General features: G+C 40.1%; 1 protein-coding gene across 1 annotated transcript in view; it reads left to right on the top strand.

Annotated features, from left to right (window-relative positions):
* The window catches only part of scat (VPS54 subunit of GARP complex scat), a 253,813-nt gene that overhangs the window by 69,961 nt on the left and 159,807 nt on the right, over window positions 1-24,045 (top strand). The window contains exons 10-11 of the mRNA XM_067094594.1: window positions 2,436-2,530; window positions 6,802-6,930. Coding sequence (XP_066950695.1) covers window positions 2,436-2,530; window positions 6,802-6,930 — 224 coding nt within the window. The remainder of the gene's footprint in view (window positions 1-2,435; window positions 2,531-6,801; window positions 6,931-24,045) is intronic.

Consider the following 24,045-nt stretch of genomic DNA (forward strand, 5'->3'; position numbering starts at 1 on the left):
ATTCTGGATCATCATCGTTTACATCAGTATCGTTTCCTTTGATGTACAGGATAACGATATCTGGGGCTAAAACTGTTAATTTGGCCACTAGTACAGGATCCAGTAGGTTATCGCACTGCTCCTGATTTCCCAAAAGTGCGATAATACAGGCGCTGTTTTAGTCTCACATCACTTTTACTACAGCACCCTGTCATAAAATGACTTGGATGTTTTACATGAGAATGTCTATCACAGCAACCTTTCTCTCTATGCAAAATACATCTGGATAGGCCATGGCCATTTTCTCAACTTCATCCAAAGAACAATGAAAAAATAAAAAGGAAGGTCAAAATTCCCACCGAGTCTCTATCAAAGAGTCAGGCTTCAGATGGCTAGGAGATGATTGACTGAGTTAATCCTACTAATCCATTTGAGGCTAGGGTAACATGTGACACTCTAAAAATGTCTGCCACCATCAGCCAGTCCTGTCTTTATCTTTATCGCCAAATATCACAACATTCCTTAAAATTTCATAAACTATGACTATACAGATCACTGCTGTAACAACCAATCAGTGCAATCCTGGTCACAGCACCAATTTATTCCAACTCATTCAGGATAAGTAGAGCATTTCAAGCCGTAAGTGTTATCGTATAGCCTAAACGATTTGAAACGTACTAACCTAATTGTAGCCTAAGTCTTATACTACGACACCCAGGTTACTTCAATCATATGCTAGTCCAAGTTGCGATTAAATCACTGCATTGCATTGTGTATATTAATCTAAAACATAAGCGATATAAACTTACTGTTGGTGCATTCAGTGTTCCTAGCTTGAAATACAGTAGAATCAGAATGGCGTGAACACAATCTGTACTTCGTAACCCTCATCCAGAGCACACCTCAAGAAATTCTCCTTACAATTAGATATGCATATCCCCTAAAGGGATTTCCCTAAATGAACTTTAAGATGAAAAGGAATACTTAAGTTGATTTGAAGGCACCGACAACTATGGCTGCATTCCCTTTTCTTGAGTCCCTTTTTGATCTGCACCTGCATTAAGGCTGTGATGAGACTGCCCCTTACAACCGTCACCGACCAACATCAAGTGTTCAACTAACTACCGGACAAACAACCGATGCCGGTAGTTAAGCACTATTGCACGTATACTGTACTTACCATTAAATACACGAAACATCCAAAATAGCACTTTTCATTACTAAATAGAAACAACAAAACATAATATCCTTCTTCTACGTAAGACACATTTCGACTTTACGTAAATTTAAGAAGACGTAAAACCTTACCACAGCTTGCAGAAAAGTACAATCTTGTCGAAGTTTCGACAGGTGCCAAGTATAAGGGATTGTAGCAATAATAGTAGCAGTAATAATAAGATGTTATTTGTGTAACTACTGGTAATATTACTGTATTATGGAGTTTGGTTAGGTACAAGAACTGATAGTCTAGCATTTTAGAATACATTGGGCTACCAGATACCTCAACTAAACATATAAGACCTCAGGGTAAATTTCAAGCCATTTTTTGGGAAAATGGAGGTCTTGTATGCCATCAGAATTGGTAGTTTGTCTGATTTATATAATAAAATGATTATAGTATTTCTAGGCTAATGCAATTCTTAGGAGTATTTGAATACTGTCGAAGGGTCATGATTAATATCAGAAAATAACAAAACCTGTTCTTAGCAGTATTTAACCATTGCAGGGAACTTCTGTGTTGTTGCACAGTATTGAGTATATGACATACATGTATTAATGCATCTTTCATTCTTCGTTGTTGTTTTGTTAATCTTTTGTCATTGTGTTAACATCAAGATTCTGTTCATTTGTTCCTACTCTTCTTAAACAAATGTTCATTTACTTTTTCCATGACCCTCTGTTGCTAACTTCAATTATGATAGTTGTGTGTGCCACACACACTTTAATAGTTTTTCTCCTCATTTGTTTTAGGGTATAGATTTTCTGTTTTGATGGAAAGGGAATGCCATTGCAGAAATATCAGTATCAGAAAATAATAAGTTTTTGTGGTACAAGTTATTGTAAGATTTTGGAGATGGAAAATGTAGAAATAGTTTGTGATCTTTCATGATTTATTTCTTAAACCAAAATGTTTAATTTTCATTTCTGGTTGTAATGTTGAATATTGAGTTTCTATATCTGGAAGTAGTTGACACAAGCAATTCATGGGTGATTGATAGTCTTGTCTTACAAAACTCCTTTTGTGTGGGTGTACCATATATAATGTTCCTTGAGTGGTGTGCCATAGATAGTACTATATTTTGAAGTGGTAATATTTTCTTAGTGGGACTGCTGTCCTTTGCATACTTTTCTTCCAGTTTGTTTTGTCTCTAAGTGCAGTATTTCAGCTGTTTCTTACTTTTTGGACAGCTTTTCATGGTTTACTTATTCTTTTGTATGTTTTACATGTTTTCTAGGTCATATGTGAAGTAATGGTACAAACAGTTGAAGCTGGTGCTGGGCGAACACAACCAGTGACTGAGGGTGTCCAAGCTGCATCTCTTGTTACCATGTAAGTAATACTCTTGTTATTGCTATCTGTATGATTGTAATTTTATAGCACCTTGTATTCTGGCTCCTGCATGTTAATTCCCTAAACCTCTCTTGTACATGTGTAGTCAATGCTTTACAAAGAACTTTTTCTCAGTCACTGTAGGTGTGACCAAGCATTAAATTAAAATTAAATTGAATACAGTACTGTATTCAGTTGAAATATAATTGAATACAGTATGTAAAACAACAGTTTTATTAAAATTACAATTATTCTTAATACATTGTTATATGAATTTTGCAAATGTTTATCTTCCGGTGTAACAACCTAACTGGGGCCAATAGTCTCTCTCTCTCTCTCTCTCTCTCTCTCTCTCTCTCTCTCTCTCTCTCTCTCTCTCTCTCTCTCTCTCTCTCTCTCTCTCTCTCTCTCTCTCACACACACACACACAAACATGTGCAGGTTTCAAGAAACAAAAGCAGCGGATTTTTAGGATTTTTGCTGAAAACAAAAGCCAGAAAAGTTTGAAGTGGCAGTAAACATTGAAAGGTGCCGGATATCAGAATTCAACAGTGCACTTATAAAGTGGCTTATGCTCCGACGTAGTGAATGTGTAAGCATTTCTGGGGAGATGCTTTTGGAGCAGGTCACAATTTTCATAAGGAACTAAACTTAACGGATGATGGTGATTTTTCATAAGCTTTGTTCTACTTTTGATAACACAGCAATGTGTGTGTGGAAGGAGCTGGCAAGACTTTGTTTACACAGTGGGTTTTTTTTTAGGAGTGATTTTTGTCATCTGGCATTTTTTGTGGTCTGGCAGTGGCTTGGTCCCAAGGGTGCCAGATTAACCCTCTAACGCTGAGCCTCTATTTACAAAAGTGTCTGTCGTATGCCAGCGGTGTTCGGGAGTTAGCGCCGAAGCGGAAAAAAGTTTAAAAAAAAAATCACAGCACGCTTAGTTTGTAAGATTAAGAGTTCATTTTTGGCTCCTTTTTTTGTCATTGCCTGAAGTTTAGTATGCAACCATCAGAAATGAAAAAAAAATCATTATCATATATAAATATTGAAATATATGACTGCGCAAAAAAAAAATTTCATATATAATTGTATACAAATCGCGCTGTGAGCAAAATGGTTAAATCTAACAAGTTCTTTTTTTTTTCTTTGTATTGTATACTAAATTGCAATGATTTTGGTATATAACAAATTGTAAAACGATCAAAGCAACACAGAGAAAATATTATCACAAAATGATGCATGAATTCGTAATGCGCGGACGTAAAAAAAAGTTTTTTCAAAAATTCACCATAAATCGAAATATTGTGCTAGAATCTTGCCATTTGTTGCAAAATGAAGGTAATTGATTGAATATTACTAGACTGTTAGTGTTTTAGCTTGCAATTGCAGTTTTCGACCATTTCGGTCGAGTTAAAGTTGACCGAAAGTAGAATTTTTTCTATTTATCGTGATTTATATGAAAATATTTCAAAACTGATAAAAGCTACAACCATGAGTTATTTTTTGTTGTATTCTACATGAAATTGTGCACATTTCCATATATAAAACTTTATGTAACGACTAAAATAAAACGGTGCAAACATTACGACAAAGTGACAAAAGAATTTCCGAGATGTTCGGCCGAGTTTACCGTGCGGACGTAAGGGAAAAGTTTTTTTTCAAAAATTCACCATAAATCGAAATATTGTGTTAGAGACTTCCAGTTTGTTGCAAAATGAAGGTACATGATTGAATATTACTAGAATGTAAGAGTTTTAGCTTACAATTGCATTTTTCGATCATTTCGGTTTTGAGTTAAAGTTGACCGAAGGTTGAAATTTTGGCACTTACCGTGATTTATATGAAAAGGTTTCAAAACTGATAAAAGATACAACCATGAGTTATTTTTTGTTGTATTCTACATGAAATTGTGCACATTTTCATATATAAAACTTCATGTAACGACTAATATAAAACAGTGCAAACATTACGACAAAGTGACGAAAGAATTTCCGAGATGTTCGGCAGAACTACTGTGCGCGGACGTAAGGAAAAAGTTTTTTTTTTTAAATTCACCATAAATCGAAATATTGTGCTAGAGACATCCAGTTTGTTGCAAAATGAAGGTACATGATTGAATATTACTAGAATGTAATTTTAGCTTACAATTGCATTTTTCGACCATTTCGGTCGAGTTGAAGTTGACCGAAGGTTGAAATTTTGGCACTTATTGTGATTTATATGGAAATATTTCAAAACTGATAAAAGCTACAACCATGAGTTATTTTCTGTTGTATTCTACATGAAATTACGCACATTTCCATATATAAAACTTTATGTAATGACTAATATAAACCGGTGCAAACATTACGACAAAGTGACGAAAGAATTTCTGAGATGTTCGGCAGAGTTACCGCGCGCGGACGTAAGGGAAAAGTTTTTTCAAAAATTCACCATAAATCAAAATATTGTGCTAGAGACTTCCATTTTGTTGTAAAATGAAGGTACATGACTGAATATTACTAGAGGCTCGGCGTTAGAGGGTTAATCTGGCACCCTTGGGACCAAGCCACTGCCAGACCACAAAAAATGCCAGATGACAAAAATCACTCCTAAAAAAAAACCCACTGTGTAAACAAAGTCTTGCCAGCTCCTTCCACACACACATTGCTGTGTTATCAAAAGTAGAACAAAGCTTATGAAAAATCACCATCATCCGTTAAGTTTAGTTCCTTATGAAAATTGTGACCTGCTCCAAAAGCATCTCCCCAGAAATGCTTACACATTCACTACGTCGGAGCATAAGCCACTTTATAAGTGCACTGTTGAATTCTGATATCCTGGCACCTTATAATGTTTACTGCCACTTCAAACTTTTCTGGCTTTTGTTTTCAGCAAAAATCCTAAAAATCCGCTGCTTTTGTTTCTTGAAACCTGCACATGAGTGTGTGTGTGTGAGAGAGAGAGAGAGAGAGAGAGAGAGAGAGAGAGAGAGAGAGACACACTATTGGCCCCAGTTAGGTTGTTACACCAGAAGATAAACATTTGCAAAAGTCATATAACAAAGTTGTATTAAGAATAATTGTAATTTTAATAAAACTGTTGTTTTACATACTGTATTCAATTATATTTCATGCATTATTGTCATATTATTGTTTAATTTATGAACATAGTGATCAGGTGCCATTTGCATCCTGGTAATGTTTACCTTCTTAAAATCATCAGTTGATTAATTTTTTTTTACATAAACTATCAAAGCTGGGTTTAGAAATGCAACTTACTTTATCTATAAGTGCAGTAAATTAAAGGCATTAAAGGTGTGATTTTGCCAGTATCAGATGTTGCTTTTGTCTCTTCCAAAACATTATATGGCCTGCACATTATTCATTTCTTCAGCTACAGCTACAACCGTAAATTTAGTGGCATACTTTCATAATACTTTCATCTCCATTTCGTGAAGAATGAATAACGATTTATTTTATTTTTATTTATGGAAGTCACCATTGAAAATTAGCAAATTTGTAACAAGGTGACAACTGTAACCCAACCTAATAAATGTGTTAGTTGCGGTGACTGACATTGGCAAACGGCTGTTTATTGATTCGATTGTTTATGTCAGTGCTTGTTGTTTTTTATGCTAGTGTCTTCCACTCAGTAGTAAGTTGTTAATTATAAGAAATAGTAATGAACTCCTAGACAAGTCATAAGGTTGGTAAGCATGATTTTAATGTATGAAGATTTGCATTTAACCTAATGAACTTTTGCTTGTAGGCTTATTTAAATTCTAACTCGGACATAATATGCATTATCAGTGGTATCTACTGAAATTTAGACAGGCATAGAAAGCCTAGCCTACTGTAATCTACTGAAAATACATCTTACATTATACATGGTGTAAATGATGAAATCATGTTTTTGGACACAATTTTAATGACCGCATGATACATGAGTATATAGATAAATTACAGTTCTTTTGTATGCTGTATATTTTTGAGTTTCACAGAATGTTTTCATTGGAAATAAACTGTGCTTGTGTATTTATGGAGCAAGCTTCAGTTCCCAAATCTGAAAAAATCTCAAAACTAACATGACGTGTGGCACTGCCCTCGTAACTGCTCAAGAACTAATGGAGGCCGATTCAAAGAAGTGCTGGATCATGGGAGTTGCCAGATCATGGAATGCTGGATTTAAGAGGCTGGACTGTAGTAGGATGACTGTCATTATTTGAGATTTAATATATGTCAAATTGATGATTGAACATGATGTTGTGCTGATATTTAATTACTTTCCAGGAGTAGCTCTGATGGGGAAGCTATGTTAGGGGAAGTGGCCTGTGGTCGTGTGTTAGGAGGGTTGAGAGAGATCTTGTGTGCTACATGTGACTATGCTCATGATCGATGTGCCAAACTTCTACATGCCAGGTATGGGCTAGTGTTTTCTTTCAACTTGAAATCCTTAGTTTAATCAAATTACTGAGTTAGAATACTGAGCTCATAGGAAATTTCCCAAATGCTGAACTCAGGAATTTCCCTAAAGGTTTTGCCTTGAATAATGAAAATTAAGATTTATCTATAGTGTACAGTTCTTTTAAAATTTGATAAATTATATATGGTAAAATTTCCTTAATTTTACATTTCCATTTCTTTAATTCATTTATTTCCAAAAATTGGCATTCACTGGTGGTTGAAGATTTAACATTTATATAAGTTAATTCGTGAGGAAATATAGTCTTTTTTTAAGAGCTCTGCACTCTTTTGATTGTCCTTCTATTGTTGAATCTTTCCTCCAGTGAATTATAACATCAATTAGATCTTATTACAATATATATTGTACTTCATTGTTCGAGTAAATAATGCTATTGAAATTCAAAGATTACTACTTCATGAAAGTAGTATCATTTGCATGAATTTAAACAGTCATTCTGGCATCTGGCATTTATTCCGTTTGCCACATAATGATAATGTATACTTATAAAAGTATATTTGCAACAACTGTTCTAATATGGGAAGAACTTTATATTTGTAACAGCTGATTGTAATATAGGAGGCACTGTATATTTGTAGCAGTTGACTGTAATATGGGAGGAGCTGGCAAAATCAAAGCAATAGCCAAAGCATGTACAGAGTAGTACCTCAATCTTACAGGCTTCGAGTTGCGCAAATTCACAGACATGCAAACTTTTCATTGGAACCTAACTAATTGGCATACATGATTTTTTCACAGACATACATCATTTGCAAAATTGTTGAGAAACCTGGCAGAAGTGGTTATGTTTAGTTTTTGAAGTAATTTATGTTTTCGTGCTTTTGTGTAAAATTGATATGAAAAATTTGTATTTTTATTTTGTACATAAACACCATGTGATACAAAGGTAAGCTAGCATACTTTACGTTAAAGCACAGTAAAATCCCTTAAGATCACAAAACAGCTGTCGTCTCTCTCTCTCTCAGTACTTTAATATTTGCTTTGACGTATGAGTTCTCTCTCTCTCTCTCTCTCTCTCTCTCTCTCTCTCTCTCTCTCTCTCTCTCTCTCTCTCTCTCTCTCTGAGATAAGAGAGAGATTTTTTGTACATATGTAACATGTATGTTTATTTGTTTTGTACAGGCAGTCCCCGCTTAATGGCGGCATCGGTTAACGGTGATCCGGTTTTACAGCCCTTGTCTAGCAACTTTGTTAACTGGATTTTCAGCGCCAATCTCCAGTTAGCGGCTCTGATCTCTGGTTATTGGTGCCGATCTCAGCTTAATGGCAGCGCCAGTCTCTGGTTAGCAGTACTTATATCCGATTAACTGTGCCGTTAAGTGGGTTATTAGTGCTATTATAGCCGATTTTCAGTTAGCAGCGATCCTTTGTTAGCAGTGCTTGGCCGGAAACAGAACCCCCGCCGTTAACCTGGGACTGCCTTATACTGTAGTTGTATATAAGTAACTTACCAAATAATTGCATAGCTATAGTTTCCACTATGAATGGCAGCCTAGATTAAAAATTTCATGGGTAGCACTCGATAGTTTGTGTAGGTGATCTGCCAGCCCCACTTGTGGAAATATTAGGAACAGCTCGGCAGAGAATTGTTATTCATTTCCTGCCATTCATGGTGTCAACACCCAGTCTGGCGGCAGCTTTTTCATTATTTTTCCGGTTATATTACTGGATTTCGGTAGAGAATACCTAAATGAACCTTCAAAATTTGTATATTGTAGCCTTCAAGCTGAAATCTTTCAGGTTAGCTTTTTCTTATTTTGTTTTTTTATTTTATGTTGATTCAGTCATCTACAAGCGCCAGTAAATGTCGCCATTTGCATTTATGGTTTGATTACTGGTCAGGCTTCTGGCGAGCCACCTCCAATAATAGTTTTGCCTTAAAAGTAATTCTCGGATGATGACGCTCCATTATAAACAGTAAATTGTTGTGTTATGCCTTTTCATTAAGGCCGTAACTTTTACAATTAAGATTTGTTTACTGAGCATTAGGCTGCTGCTGAGCTGCTGATAATAGTTTTGCCGTAAAAGTAATTCTCAGATGTTACATTCCATTATAGAAATAAATTGTTGTATGTTACACCTTTTCATTAGGCCATAATTTTTACAAATTATGATTTATTTACCAAGCATAAGGCCGCTGGCGAGCCGCCGATAATAGTTTTGCCTTAAAGGTAATTCTCAGATGTTACATTCCATCATAAAAATAAATTGGTCTATGTTACGTCTTTTCAATGGGCCATAACTTTTACAAATTATGATTTGTTTACCGAACATTTGGCTGCTGGCGGGCTGCCGATAATAGTTTTGTCCTAAAAGTAATTCCCGGATGTTACTACAGTCAGTTACAGAAGTAAATTGTTGTATGTTATGCCTTTTTATTAGGTCTTAACTCTTGCAGTTTATGATTTGAATTACCGGCCATATGCTTCTGCTGAGACACCGATGACAAGGTTGCTTTAAAAGTAAATTGTTGTACTGTACGTTTCATATTTCCATTAGGCCATAACTTTTGCAATTTATGATTTGCTTACCAGGCATTAGGCATCGCACAAGCTGCTGATAATCACCTTGAAAGTAATTCTTGGGTGTTATATCATTTTATTAGGCCTGTAACTTTTATAATTATTTATTTACCTGATCTATGCTTGTCAGCTGCCAAAGTGTTAAGGCAGACAGTAGTAAGGAGAGAAAGGTATGATACAGAGATTTCACCATGGCTCCAGCTTTTGCTACGGGTGCCCAGAAGCACCCACAGCTCCTGAGCTGCACACTCAAGCGCTCGGCGCCAGTGGACCACCTGGCGCCAATTCTCTCCTTCTACCAGCCTTCCTTGTCCACTTGCTCCTGCACTTGGCTCCCTTGCTTCCTTTCGATACTTTTGCAAGTCTTGTGTCTTGGTTAACAGATGTTAACCTTGTAATGGTGAAGTGTAGTGCAGTGGAGGTGCCTACTCGTCCCACCGGCGCTCCTAGACAAAGTCACTGGCAGATTCCCCTGCACCAGGGAGGAGGCATACTGGAAGTCCAAGGGAGGTTGGTGGGGTTTACCCACTGGTAGGCACCCCCTCAGTCGAGCTTGTTGCTGGTCTCAGGTATCAACGGTGTGGCGGAATTCAAACCCACAGACAAAACAACACACAACACTCACCCTGATCTTCGGTTGCTGGAGATGGATAAAGGTCCACGGTCGCCAATCACAGCACACAAAAACCACAAAACAAAACTTAAAACTGACCCTCCACCAACAACGAACAAAAAAAAAAGAAGAGACGCATGAACCATTAATGTTAATACAAAAAAAACCAGACTAACTCCCCGTCCACTTTCAAGGTTTGACCTCAACTGCCCCAAAACCGAAAAACTCCCGACAGACAGACAGCGCCGTAAACGAACTCCAACAACCGAACCACTCACAACGACAATTACTCTCTCTCTCTCTCTCTCTCTCTCTCTCTCTCTCTCTCTCTCTCTCTCTCTCTCTCTCTCTCTCTCTCTCTCTCTCTCTCTCTCACACACAAAACGTTGGGAAATGCTAAATACAAACAAATTTATTCATCCCTCTATAATTCTCCCCCCTTTTTAGCATTTCCCAACCAACACCTTTCACACTGCATTCAAATCGCCTTACGCAACACCCACGGATGCTCACTAGCAGGTCCTATAGATCGCGTTCGCGGGCACGCAATCATTCTCTCTTCTAGCAACATTCAAATTCACATCTTCTCCTCCATTCTCTTTCAGATTCACGCTATCTTCTTCACTATTACCACTCTCAATTTCTTCCACAATCTCATCTATACCCTCTAACTCGTTCCCAAATACCTCCCCAATTCTTCAACTAACCCATCCCATTCGCTCATTGACCTTTCCAATTCTTGCAACGATTCATTCATGCTTTCAATCACTCTGGTCGTATATTACTGCTACGCTCTCTTACTCTTACACTTTCGCTCATCTCCAACCGTTCACTCACCCCTACACGTTCAGTCAACTCAGTTATATCAAACCGCATATGCTATACGTTCTATTCATACCATCCCATTCATCCGTATTACACGCTTTATCACTCATTTTCACTTTGGCACTCACACCCCTATCACACAACTTACGATCACTCCGTTCACTTACGTTCTTCCCTTTCTTACGTTTCCTACCATACTCTATCAAAACCAATTGCTGATCCTCCATACACAAGCTCTCATGCATACTTGGTTCACCCACATTCGATTTCAACCATTTATACACCCCATTCTCTCTCACATATTCCGGTACATCCTTCCATCTCACGCAATTGGTTATGATGCGCTCATATTTCTCTCACACTACCATCTACACATACTTCCCCTACAACATAACTAAGCCCACTGGGACCAACTTCCAACACTTCATACGGACCCTCAAATTTTTCACGCACTTTATTTACATTCAACCGCCCTTTCTTGATTACTTCTTTCAACACTTTCGCCCACCTTGTAACTTTCAAACCTCTCATGCGCCCTTCTTCCATACCTCCCTATCATTCTCAGATATACCCAATCTCGGTCTTACTATCTTTTCAAAATTTAACACATATTTACACGGAGACATACCAATACCCTTATGCACGGTGGCGTTGTATACCCCAACGCTTCGCCCAACATTTACATCCCAATCATTATCACATTCACTCATCATACGTAATATCTCCGTCAACGTTCTCACTGTTCGTTCCGCCAATCCATTCGCACTGGGCATATACGGCGTAGAGTACACATGCTCTATGCCCCAATCATGCAACATTTGCTCAAACTCCCATCCAACAAATTCAGGCCCATTGTCACTCAACATTCGCGTCGGCTTGCACACACACATTGGCAACATCACTTGACCCACCATTCTCGCTACAGTCTCACTCTTTTTGTTCCGAATCGCTACTGCATACGCAAACTTACTCAAATGATCTACCATTACAACCATTCCCACATGTCCTCTAGCAGTCACAGGCAACGACACACAATCAATCACAACCATCTCAAATAACTCTTTCATCTGCAATCGCAACACAGGTGGATTCGCATGCACACTTTGATACTTACCCTTCTGACAGTCCGCACACATAATCGCTACATCCGCACAAATTTTTTTCAATCCAGGCACATACAGTCTCTCTCTCATACATTCCCATAATTTATTTTTCCCCAGATGCCCAAACCTATCATGTACTAATAAGCACATACCCACGGCTGCATCTTCCAAAAACACTGGCACATACACTTCCCCATCCCACATTCCTTCCTGATGCAAAAAATAAACTATACCTTTACGTACAACAAATCTCTTAGCACTTCGCTTATACACTTCTAACTCAGACGGCCAACTTCCTACTCTTACACCCTCTAACACACTCTCTCTTAACATACTTATTCTCATGCACTGATTTTGCATCTGCTTAATTTCCTCTTCACTCAACAAATCATTTTCACTCCTTGCAATATCTACCATACCTACAAAACTAGTTTTAGACTCATCCCCTCCTTTAACCTTCGTTATTTCCCTGCCGCCCTTTCCTAAAATTCCCTCCGACATCCACACTTATATCATGCATTCTCATAAAATCAATTCCTAATAAAAAACATGTTGGCATATCATTCTCATCCATGACTACAAAATTATGTATTATTTCAAATCCCCCTAACTGAATTTTTAATTGTACCTCCTCCCATACTAACACACTCCCTTGTCCCAAACCATGTATCCTTACACGCGTTGATTTTCTTCTTACATCCCAATCGCACCTTTCCAATTCACTCACTACTGTACTACTCACTAACGACACTTGTGCTCCCGTATCTACCAAACTACAATATTCACTCTGATTTACCACTACATTCGTTACTAATTTACCTTTCGCTTCATGCATACACGCTCTCACGGCTACATTCACCTGCTTAGCTTCCCCACAACCATCCTCATCGCATTCATCTTCAACGATATCCTCAACCGTACCCCTTATTCCCTCATTTTCCTCACAATCACCTTTCTTAACTAGCCAGCTACAATTATCTTTCCACCTTGAACATTTAAAATTACATTCGTACCACTTTCATTCACCCCTCCTTTATACTCCACCAGCCTATTCCATCCAAAGAACAATCGTACTGTAATTTTAAATATTTCAGCCACTACCAACAACACTTCCACTAACTTTTCCTCCTCATCTAATTCCCTTCCTTTCTCAAGACTCCTCCTTCCGGCATCTCATTCATCACCTTTTCACGTAACTCATTCATGCTTGCAGGTACTCCGTCAATCAACCCATTTGTTTCCAAATTACTCAACCCCCCAAACAGACATTCCCACACTCGATTCTCCCCTACATACTGTTGTTTTACCACAAATCCTACAGGTACTCGGTTCGGGTCCCAGTCGCTCCTAACCCTATCATCTCGTTAAGTCCACATACGCGACATAGCATCTGCAACAACATTCTGTCTACCTTGTACATATTCTACCTTAAAACTAAACTCATTCAAATCCTCTATCGTTCTCGCAATTCTAGCATTCGCACTCTCCTTTTTAACCATATATACTAGCGGTCGATGGTCCGTCCGTATCACAAAATCCACCCCATACAAAAATACTTTCAACGCTTTCACACAAAACCTTATAGCAGCCAATTCCTTTTCAATCACCGAATATTTCAACTCTGCCCTTCCAAACGCCTTGCTCACATACGCAATTACTCTCAATTGTTCTTCCCCATTCGCCTTCTGCATTTGTACCAGGCATCCTCCCATACTATACTTACTTGCATCCGTATACAGTTCTAGTTTACTCGCATTCTCACTATAGTCCGGGAAAGCCAACGTCACGTCTCTTGCAGCCTCCTCTTTCAATCTCTCGAACGCTTCGATCATTCGCTCATCCCATTTCAATCTTGCACAATTTCTCTTCCCCGTTTATTCAGTCAGTGGTTTCAATCTCTAATAAACTTCCTTCCAAACTCAATTAAACCTAGAAATCCTTTCAACTCACGCACGGTCCGGGGACATGGAAATTCCCTTACTTTGTTCACGAACTTATCACTCTTCCTTACACCTCTTCCACTCACCATATGCCCTAGGAATTCCACCTCCCCAGCCAACCAAGCACACTTCCCAAGTTTTACTTTTATTCCTACTTCTTCCAACCTTTCTAACACTCGTTCAAGCAGTTCCATATTCTCTTCTACAGTCTCACTCGCAATCAAAATGTCATCTATAAAAACAGTTACCTTCTTGCGATCAAACCCAGCCAAAACCACATTCATTGCCCTTTGGAAGGCAGCAGGCGCATTAGCCAGTCCGAAACTTAATCTCGGAACTGGTAGTGGCAGGAACTACTAGAAAAGGCCGTAATATGCCTGCTCCCTTCCACCAGAGGCATCTGGTAATAGCCCCTTACCAGATCTAATTTTGTAAACACTTTCATTCCATTCATCTTGTACACACAGTCAGACACCACATTCATTGGGAATCGCTCTTTCACAGTTACTTCATTCACCTTCCGATAATCCACGCACATTTGTAAACTTCCATCTGGCTTAGGTACTGGTTACAATGGGGCTATTCCAGGCGCTCGTACTCCTTTCAATCACTCCCACCCTCTCAAGCTCCTCACACTGCTCCTCTATCTCACGATTGATAAAGTGAGAAAAATGTCGGGGACGCTGATATATGGGGGGTGTCGTCTTCCAGAACTATTTTAAATTCTGGAAGCTTCGATCCCCCAAAATCCTCGTCTCCACGACTCAACGCCCCCTGCCTATCCCACAACATTCTCCTCAATCGTTCTCTTACGTTATCACTTACATTTTCATCTACCTTTACTCTTTCTTTCAACTCCTCATACGTCCAATCATTAACTCCTTTCAAATCACCTGTCATCACCTGCCGTACCTTCACGTACCTCTCATCATCCACATTCACCAATGTACGTAATATTCCCACGCAATCTCCCTCATATATTCCTTGCACTCGGATCTTCCTGACACTCGGCAATGACGTTATATATACCCTCGGATCTCCCATGTTCAAAACCCCATCATATACACACACATTTGCCCTGACTAATTTATTTACATCTATTCCCTCAACTACATACTCACAACTATCATTGTTGGCTATCCCGAGGCTATCCGGCCATGCCACTTTCACACTCACAACTTCTCCAATCTCATGTGGCACTTTTACCCTCTCTGTCGCAATTACAGGCACTCTCTTCCACAATTTTTGCTCAACCCTACCATCCTTCCCCAAATACAAATCCCCAAGCACATCCCCTTTCATACGTAATTCAATTACATTCATACTAGGACGACCACCATCCCACATTTTTTCAAAAACTTACATCCCAATAAAATATCATATTTATCATTCGTACTCTCAATCACACAAAAATCACTTTCATCCATCATTACACCCCCAATTTCTAACCGTTCACACACTCTCCCAACCACTGCTATCCCTAAATTTCCAATCCCTCTTACTTCCCCCTGACAATTCCTAATTTCACACGTATTCCTCAATTTCTCACATCCATTCTTAAATATGACATTCATACTACACCCGGTATCTATTAACGCAATCAATCTTACCCCTTTACAACACACTTGCACACTCATGCACTCGTCAGTCTTTCCAGCAAAGCCTCCGTCATGCAACAACCCCTCACGTACATGCATCACACGCACCGCTTGCATCCTGGAGGATCCACCCATTTGAACCCCCTTCACACTCAGTTTCCCGAATTCGCTGTCACAGTCACCCTCTTTCGTCTACATACACTTGATACATGCCCTTCCATTCCACATTCGACACACTTCGCTCTCGGTTCTGAACACATTCTTGCATAATGCCCATTCTTACCACAGTTGCCACATATTACATTCACTCGGGTACCCCTACAACCATTAGCAATATGACTCACCTGTCCGCACCTGTAGCATTTAACCCCCCTATCTTTCGTACACTCACTTACCAAATGTCCCGATTGCCCACACCCGAAACACGCTCCTAAAGCCCACCTACACTCATTCTTTGCATGTCCTTCCTTTCCACATCTAAAACACTTCGCTCGACTTCCACTCACCGACCTTCCCCTTTGTACACTACTATCCCTAACCCGTCCAACCCGTTGTTCCCTTACAAACCCACCATTCATCCTCACTGGCACCTCCACATTACTTGCTCTTACACTCCTATCTATTACACTATCTGCCATTCTCATTGGGCCCCTCAACACTGCATCCCTAAAGCTTCCAAACTCTGGCACTCTCTCATCTACCCCAGCCCTTACACTCACACTTCTGCTCTCTTTTATAACCCTGTCAAGCTCATAATCTTCAACAATTTCCAAAATTTCTCCCCAAGTCAACCTTTCACTCGTCCATCTTTTCTTCTCCTTCCGCTTCAATTTCACAAATTCTCTCACTCCATCTGGCACTGTCTCTAACAACTTTCGTACTAACTCCTTACATTCATCTATCCCATCATCCCCAAACTTCTTCCTCGCCAATCTCCAGCCTACAAGCATACAGTGACAAGGTTTCCCCAGTTTTCATTCTTGCCTCATCAAATCCATTCTTCCTCTTATACTTAACACTTGCTTTCATACGCCTCGCTTGCTCAACTAGTCTAGCTTTCACCTTGTCATACTCAACATCTCCCACACTCATAATAACCCTATACATATCAAGCAAAATATTCTCCTAATTCTCGTGCCCACACTCTCTTACTCTCCCCATTCTTATCCTGACAAAACCTTTCATACTCCCTAAAGAAATCATGCACATCCCTACTTCCATACTCATTATACCTTTCACACCGGGGTACCTCCCTCACATACATAGCCTTTCTCACTTCTTTCTCACTTTCACTCTCACTTTCGCAACTTTCACTCTGTCCTTTCATACCCTCTTCCGAATACAAAGAGTCCACTTCCGCACTTACATTCATCTTACTCATTATACTCTTCTTCCCCTTCTTTTTATCCACTTTTATCCATTCACCTCCATCCACCTCACTATCACTACTATCCTTACCCTCTCCCTTCTTTCCTACCTTTCCCACTTCCTTACCCTTCTTACCAGTTTCCTTTCCTTTTCCCTTCTTCCCTTTTTCTTCCCCTGACTTATCCTTACTTTCCCTCTGTTCCTTCCCTTGCTTTTCATTCCCCTTTTCCTTACCCTGCCTCTCATTCTCTCGTTTCTTACTTCCTATTTCCACATCACTTTCATCACTCACGCTTCCATTCACTTCTTCCTCCTTTTCTTTCTCTCTTGCCCCTTCACGCATTCCAGAGGACCTGCCTCCAACAGCCCCTTCTCCAAAGAACTCCTTAAACATTCCCTTCATCATTTTCTGCATCCTGCTGACTGCAGACTCTAACTTCTTATCCATTCTTTCTTCAGACTCTTTCACCCCCTCTTTCATCTCCTCTTTCATTTCTTCTTTTGCACTCCTTAGCATTACCCCCATCTCCTCCAGCTGACTCCTCAACTCCTCATTCTCACTCCTCAGCCTCCCATTCTCCTCCTCCAGCCTACCCTGGAGTTCCCTAGCCACCCGGAGTTCCTCTCTCAGTTTCTTTATCTCACTCATCCTGACCTCTTACTCTCACTCTACCCACCACAAACAATCCTAACAACAATTTTACAACAGCCCCACGTTGGGCGCCAAATATAATGTGGTGGAATTCAAACCCACAAACAAAACAACACACAACACTCACCCTGATCTTCGGTTGCTGGAAAAGGTCCACGGTCGCCAATCACAGCACACAAAAACCACAAAACAAAACTTAAAACTGACCCTCCACCAACAACGAAGAAAAAAAAAAAAAAAAGACGCATGAACCATTAATGTTAATACAAAAAAAAAAAAACAGACGAACTCCCCGTCCACTTTCAGGTTTGACTCAACTGCCCAAGACTTCCCCAAAACCGAAAAACTCCCGACAGACAGACAAGTAAATGAACTCCAACTCACCAACCGACAATTACTCTCTCTCTCTCTCTCTCTCTCTCTCTCTCTCTCTCTCTCTCTCTCTCTCTCTCTCTCTCTCTCTCTCTCTCACACAAAACGTTGGGAAATGCTAAATACAAACAAATTTATTCATCCCTCTATAACGGCGCTTTTCAGATTTACCTCGGCCATTGAAGAGGCATATCTCCCAGTTGTGGTGTGCCAGTAATTGACGCCACCCTCTTCCAATCTGGACAATGTCAGTTTCGAGCGCTCAGGTTCCGAGCGCCCATGTCCCGAGAGCTCAAGTTCCAAGAATGAAAGTTAGTGTTCAAGTGTTTAGTGTCCGAGTGAACAGTGGCCTGCAAATGTCCAGTGTTCGAGCGCCCAGTATCAGAATGCCCAGTATCCGAGTGCCCAGTGTTTGACGCCCAGTGTCCGAGTGCCCAGACTTGCACATCCACCTGTGTCCAAGCATCCACCTATGTCCGGTCGTCCACCTATCCATTTGGCTCCAGCTGTAAAGTCATCAAACAACACAGTCGGGATGACAGGCACCACCTCTTCAGTTTGCTACATTGGTTTCATCCATACCTATGTTCCTTTGTTGAAGCCCATTCAGCACCAACTTAGTAGTTTTAGGGGCCTGTTACACCATCCACCGAGCATCTAGTGCCCGAGTGCTCAGTGCCAGGAGCTCTGCAAATCTTTTGGTTCTCGGCATTGGCTTTTTTCCTGAGAACACACTATTGTTTTTTCTTGAGTGCCAGTCTAGTGCCGGTGCCAGTCTGCGTTCGCCAGGCACCAATTCTTTTCCAAGCAGGAGTTCTAGCTAAGAAGACAGACAGTCGCAAGTGTTTGCCAGGAGTCATTGCCTCAGATTGTTTCCGTGTCCTGTTATGTGCAGACATAGACAACTTTAATTTTTAGAATTTCCACTCTCGTCTCTGTATTCTTTAGGAGATCTCTGTTGTTCTCTTACACTGTGAGGAATCACACAGTCGCAACGGACCATCGCTCCCAAACAACGCCGTGCCTACACCAGTTTTGGAGCACTCGACACTATTTTCTGGCACTCAGCTCCTGACGATGAGCTGCATGGCTGCAGTTCCTCTTGTCTCTTTTAGACAGTAGATCAGTTCAAGAGGGAGAAGAATCAGACACTGCTATCATCCATTCCCCAGGACGATTGGATAGGAGCATGGATATGCTGGAAGCATTCTTCCTATCCCTATCCAGACTCTGGTCTGTACTTCAGCCTCTCTGTGACACTTCAGGCCCTCTCCCGGGTCCTCAATCATCCTGCATTTGACTTCCCTTTTTCTGGGCATAACCTCAGTCTCTACATGTTGACTGACTTCTTCATTGCCTTCGAAGAAAGGGGCTTGAAGATTCCTGATAACAGTCTTACTGGGACAGGAAAACAGTCTGACACCTCCGTGTTTTCTCTTAGCCTAGGTTTTTACTCGGACCTTCAGCAGTGGCTGTCCGAACATGATATTGTGAAAGGAATCCCTTCCTCTGCTGTTCTAGTATTCTTTTCAGCCCCTTAGATCTAGGTTAGGGGAGCCTGCTTCAGGAACTAGGAAGTTTTCCGGGTCTTGGTCCTCAGGAAGAACGGAACCTTCACTTCTACATTCAAGAGTTAAATCGATTCTCTTGCAACCCCAGTACTGCTCAACCCTAGCTAACTTCTAGACTTTGGTAGTCCATTTGGATAAGACCTCAGTCCTAATGCATTTATTTACTTGAGCAGGGAAGCTGGATCCAGCGTTCCCTCTAGACCAAACAGCAGAGTTCTCCCTCTGTTGACAGATCAATCAAGTCTTGTAGTCTCTCGTTTTTATTCAGGGAACCTAGTTTCGAAGGTTGTACTGGGCCATCAGAACCATGTCCTCCCCATCAGTGGATTTTCAATCCCCTGGGTTATCGGAATCTGATGGGGCAAGCCAATCTTGGACCTATTTGCCACTCCAACAAACCTTCGCCTTACTCCAGTCCCAATCTTATAGCTTGGGCAACAGGCACAAGCTGAAGCCAGCCTTTCCCGAGCCTCCGAGCCTTCTGCCCTTCAGCATGGTCGAGGAAGTGCTAAACTGTCTTAGGCTCTTTATCTTGCTACATGACACTCTTAGCCCCGTTCTGGCCCTTGTACAGTATACGGTTCACGAACCTGCTGCGTTTGCTGGTGGATTCTGTCAGTCCTCCCCCCAAACCGTATCTCCTCAGATAACCTAGCTTCAGAGATACCACCGATGGTGGTCCACTCTTACCCAGACAAGTTCCAGACTGTCCGGAGGATTTTCCGAAAAGTCTATTAGAAGTGTGACAGAGGCTATTACAAGATTCAGTAGTCACCCTCTCGCTCCGTCTTCCAGACTTAGGGGTGGTCTTCCAAAGCTGGTGTCTTCCTTTTAAGTGAAAGCTAAGGACATCAGAGCAGTCTCTACTCCTTTAGCTTTCAGGCACATATGTCCCTTACTTCCATTCCGCATCGACCTACTGGAAGTATAAATGGTCCTCCGTGTTTCGCTATCTTAAGGAGTGAACCTGAGTTACTAGCCCTCCTGGCACCCAATTCTTCTGGCGCCAACTACAAGTCTGGTCCCAGAATAGGGCTTCCAGCATCCTGAGCTTCTAGCTCTCCTGACAACCAGATCTTCTGGCATCAGCTATGGTCTGTCGCCAGATCCTCGAGCTGCTAGCTGGTGCCAGACACAAGTCTGGCTCCCCCTGCAATAGAGCTCCCAGCTCCCAGCACCCAGAGCTTCGGGCTTGCCTGCTGCCAGCTACAGTTTGTCACCAGCGATAGTTACACCAGCATCTGTGAGCTACTACAGCTAACTTGGCGCCAACTCCAGACCAGCGCCAGCTACATAGTGTTTGAAATTTGGCAGTACCACAGGATAGTGGCTGGTATGGTATGGCAGGAGGAAGCATAGGATTTTCTCCAACTGTCTCCTCACCTTCTAGTGAGGTATATAGTTTTTAGGAGCCAGGGGTACAAAGTACCTGGAGCACCCACCACTCTCAGTGGATGGGTTGTTGTTTTATTTCAGTGTAGGTGACAGCATTTCTGGTTGTTTTTTATGTTAGTACTTTGCCCAGGGCAGGGGCACCTTTGAAAGTTTTGCTAGCTATCGGATAACTCTTTAGCTGCATAACTTTCACAGATGCTTTGGTAGCCAGCGGAGTACTCCTTGGCTACAAAGCTCCCACTTAAGTAGAGGCACTCCATGGCTTTACCGCCACGCCACCACAGGTTAAGTTGAGTGACCACCAGATGCAGTTTTTTTATTGCAGGCTTTCTTAACTGTCAAGGAACGACAAGCATTGTATTCAGTGCTAGGCAGGCTCGCTTTTCTTTGTCAAATTCATTACGTGACTTAATGTTTTGGAGTAGAACTCTATGTCCATGTATCCCACCTCCTGCCTATATGGAATTCATCTATATAATTACTTGGTAAGTTACTTATATAAAAATGACATTTTTATAATAAAATGAAGTTTATATATACTTATCAAGTAATTACAGATTCGGAGCCCACCTTCCTCCCCACTGATGGACATAAGGCATAAAATGAATGACGATTGTCTGCTGAGTTGTTCCTAATATTTCATTAGTAGGGCGGGCTGATCGCCTACACAAACTATCGAAGTGCTACCCACGAAATGTTGAATCTAAGCTGCCATTCATAGTGGAAACTATAGCTATGTAATTACTTGGTAAGTATATATGAAACTTTATTATAAAAATGTCATTTTTATAGATAAACATGACGTTACTGTGTTATTAATTTTTTCATATTTTCCATGCTATAATTATAACTTTTTGCATTTCTATAGTAAATTATTTAAGTTTTTAAAAGAATAATATGGATCCTCAGTCTTCCCTGAGGATGGAGTGAGGAGGGGGTGTAACCTAATTGTCAATTATCTTGACATATTGACCGCGAAGGGGAGAAAATGTTGCCCACTGATGTGACATATTGATATATTGACCACGAAGGGGAGAAAATGTTGCCCACTGATGGTCAAATAAAATACTGTACAGAAGGGATTTCTCTCTCTCTCTCTCTCTCTCTCTCTCTCTCTCTCTCTCTCTCTCTCTCTCTATCATAAATCATGAATTTCCATCTTTGATATTTAATGTAAAAATAATTTCTCTCTCTCTCTCTCTCTCTCTCTCTCTCTCTCTCTCTCTCTCTCTCTCTCTCTCTCTCTCTCTCTCTCTCTCTCGAAGTTATTCTCTCTTTCTCTGTCATAAATCATGAATAATTTCCCCCTTGATATTTAACTAAAAACAAACTCTCTCTCTCTCTCTCTCTCTCTCTCTCTCTCTCTCTCTCTCTCTCTCTCTCTCTCTCTCTCTCTCTCTCTCTCTCTCCATAATAATTGATGAATAATTTCACTCTTGATATTAAACGTGAGGATAACCCCCATTTTCTCTCTCTCTCTCTCTCTCTCTCTCTCTCTCTCTCTCTCTCTCTCTCTCTCTCTCTCTCTCTCTCTCTCTCTCTGTACTGTAGTGAAATATGAATTACAGTATGGTATTAAGCTAACTTTTAAGAGTAATTAAAAGTGCTTTGGGAGCATAAATTTGTCATATTTAGGGTTTAAACTCTAGAAATAAGCAATTATTAGTATTTTTAGTGACCATACCAAACTTGTGTGAATCCTCGCCTTACATGAACCTAACCTCGCGTAAGTTCACGGAATTACTGTGTGCCCTTAAAATGACAAACTTCATATTTTATTTCTGACAGGCGTACAGGGAAATAACAAGATCAAATGTAACCACCCTGATTTGTGATTATTTAACATCTCTAAACCATCACCTTTAATAAATAATTAATAGATAACAAACTTAAGCAGATCAAACCCCGTTGCTGGATTATGTAATTTTTCCAACTAAAAAGAATTTGTCATACTTGTATTACCTACGGATACTCGAGGAATAGCCTACAGGACCCAGTCCCTATGTGCAGAGAATGTAAGTCAGCACTAACAGTTATATTTATCTTGTGTGAATGTCCAGGCTTCAACCAACAGGGACTGTCAAATTTTGGAAATAAATCAGTTAAATAAATTTTATTATTTTACCTTCATAATTTTTATACAGTATACATACAGATGTCACATTTTTAACAAAGCATGTTATATGAAATGTACATTTGAAATAAAATGTGAATTCCATCTTATAACAAAGTTTATTTAAAAATGTGACATTTTTACACTGTATCAAAATAATGAAGGTAAAATAATAAAATTTCCTTAATTAATTTATTTCCAAAACTTGACAGTGCACTTGGATGAAGCTGGCCCTGAGGGCCATTCTTATGAGTTAAGTATTGTAAATCAGTAGCCAGATGAAACTAGAGATTTAAAGTCATTTTTACGATTTAACCTGGGAAATGCTTACCATGAGCCAGTTATAGACTCCAAATGAATGATTTCGTTACTTACCTCTATTTTTGTATAAAATTTGACTGCTGTTGATTTAGGTACAGTAATCATAAAAAACAAGGAAAAAGGGGAGAATTTATCTGAGCTGAGGGCTCTGCTCACGAGGTATTTGTAAGTAAACACATTAGGGTAAGTTTAAAATTTTGTGTATTTACATGAAATGAACTATCAGAAGGTGCAATGGATAAATCAGGCAGGCAAGGCCTGAGAGGTGAATTATAACTGGGAAAACTTGAAGGTATATCCGTCGGTGTGACGATGATGATACAAGGCTTAGTCAAGAGAGATTTTCACGGCTAACAAACCCTCTGTAAACGGAGAGATTCACTAATTAAAAGCCAGTAAGGGCACATTAAAATATTCATAGGACATGGCGAGCACAGAGGGTGCCAAAGAAGCCTTGAACACAATTTTACATAATTATTTAAACACGGGCATTTACGTAACACTGCCCTAACAAGGCAAGGTTGATATGGAAATACTGGCACTTAGAAATGGAAATAGGAAGTTTAGTGCGAGAATTAAAACAGTGTGGTTGACTGGAAGAACCTTTGCAACAGATCACTTTACCTTGTAGAAGAGGGCTTCAGCGAGGGTAATGGCG

The sequence above is a fragment of the Macrobrachium rosenbergii genome, chromosome 51 (genome assembly GCF_040412425.1).
Source record: "Macrobrachium rosenbergii isolate ZJJX-2024 chromosome 51, ASM4041242v1, whole genome shotgun sequence".
NCBI classification, from domain to species: Eukaryota; Metazoa; Arthropoda; class Malacostraca; order Decapoda; family Palaemonidae; genus Macrobrachium; species Macrobrachium rosenbergii.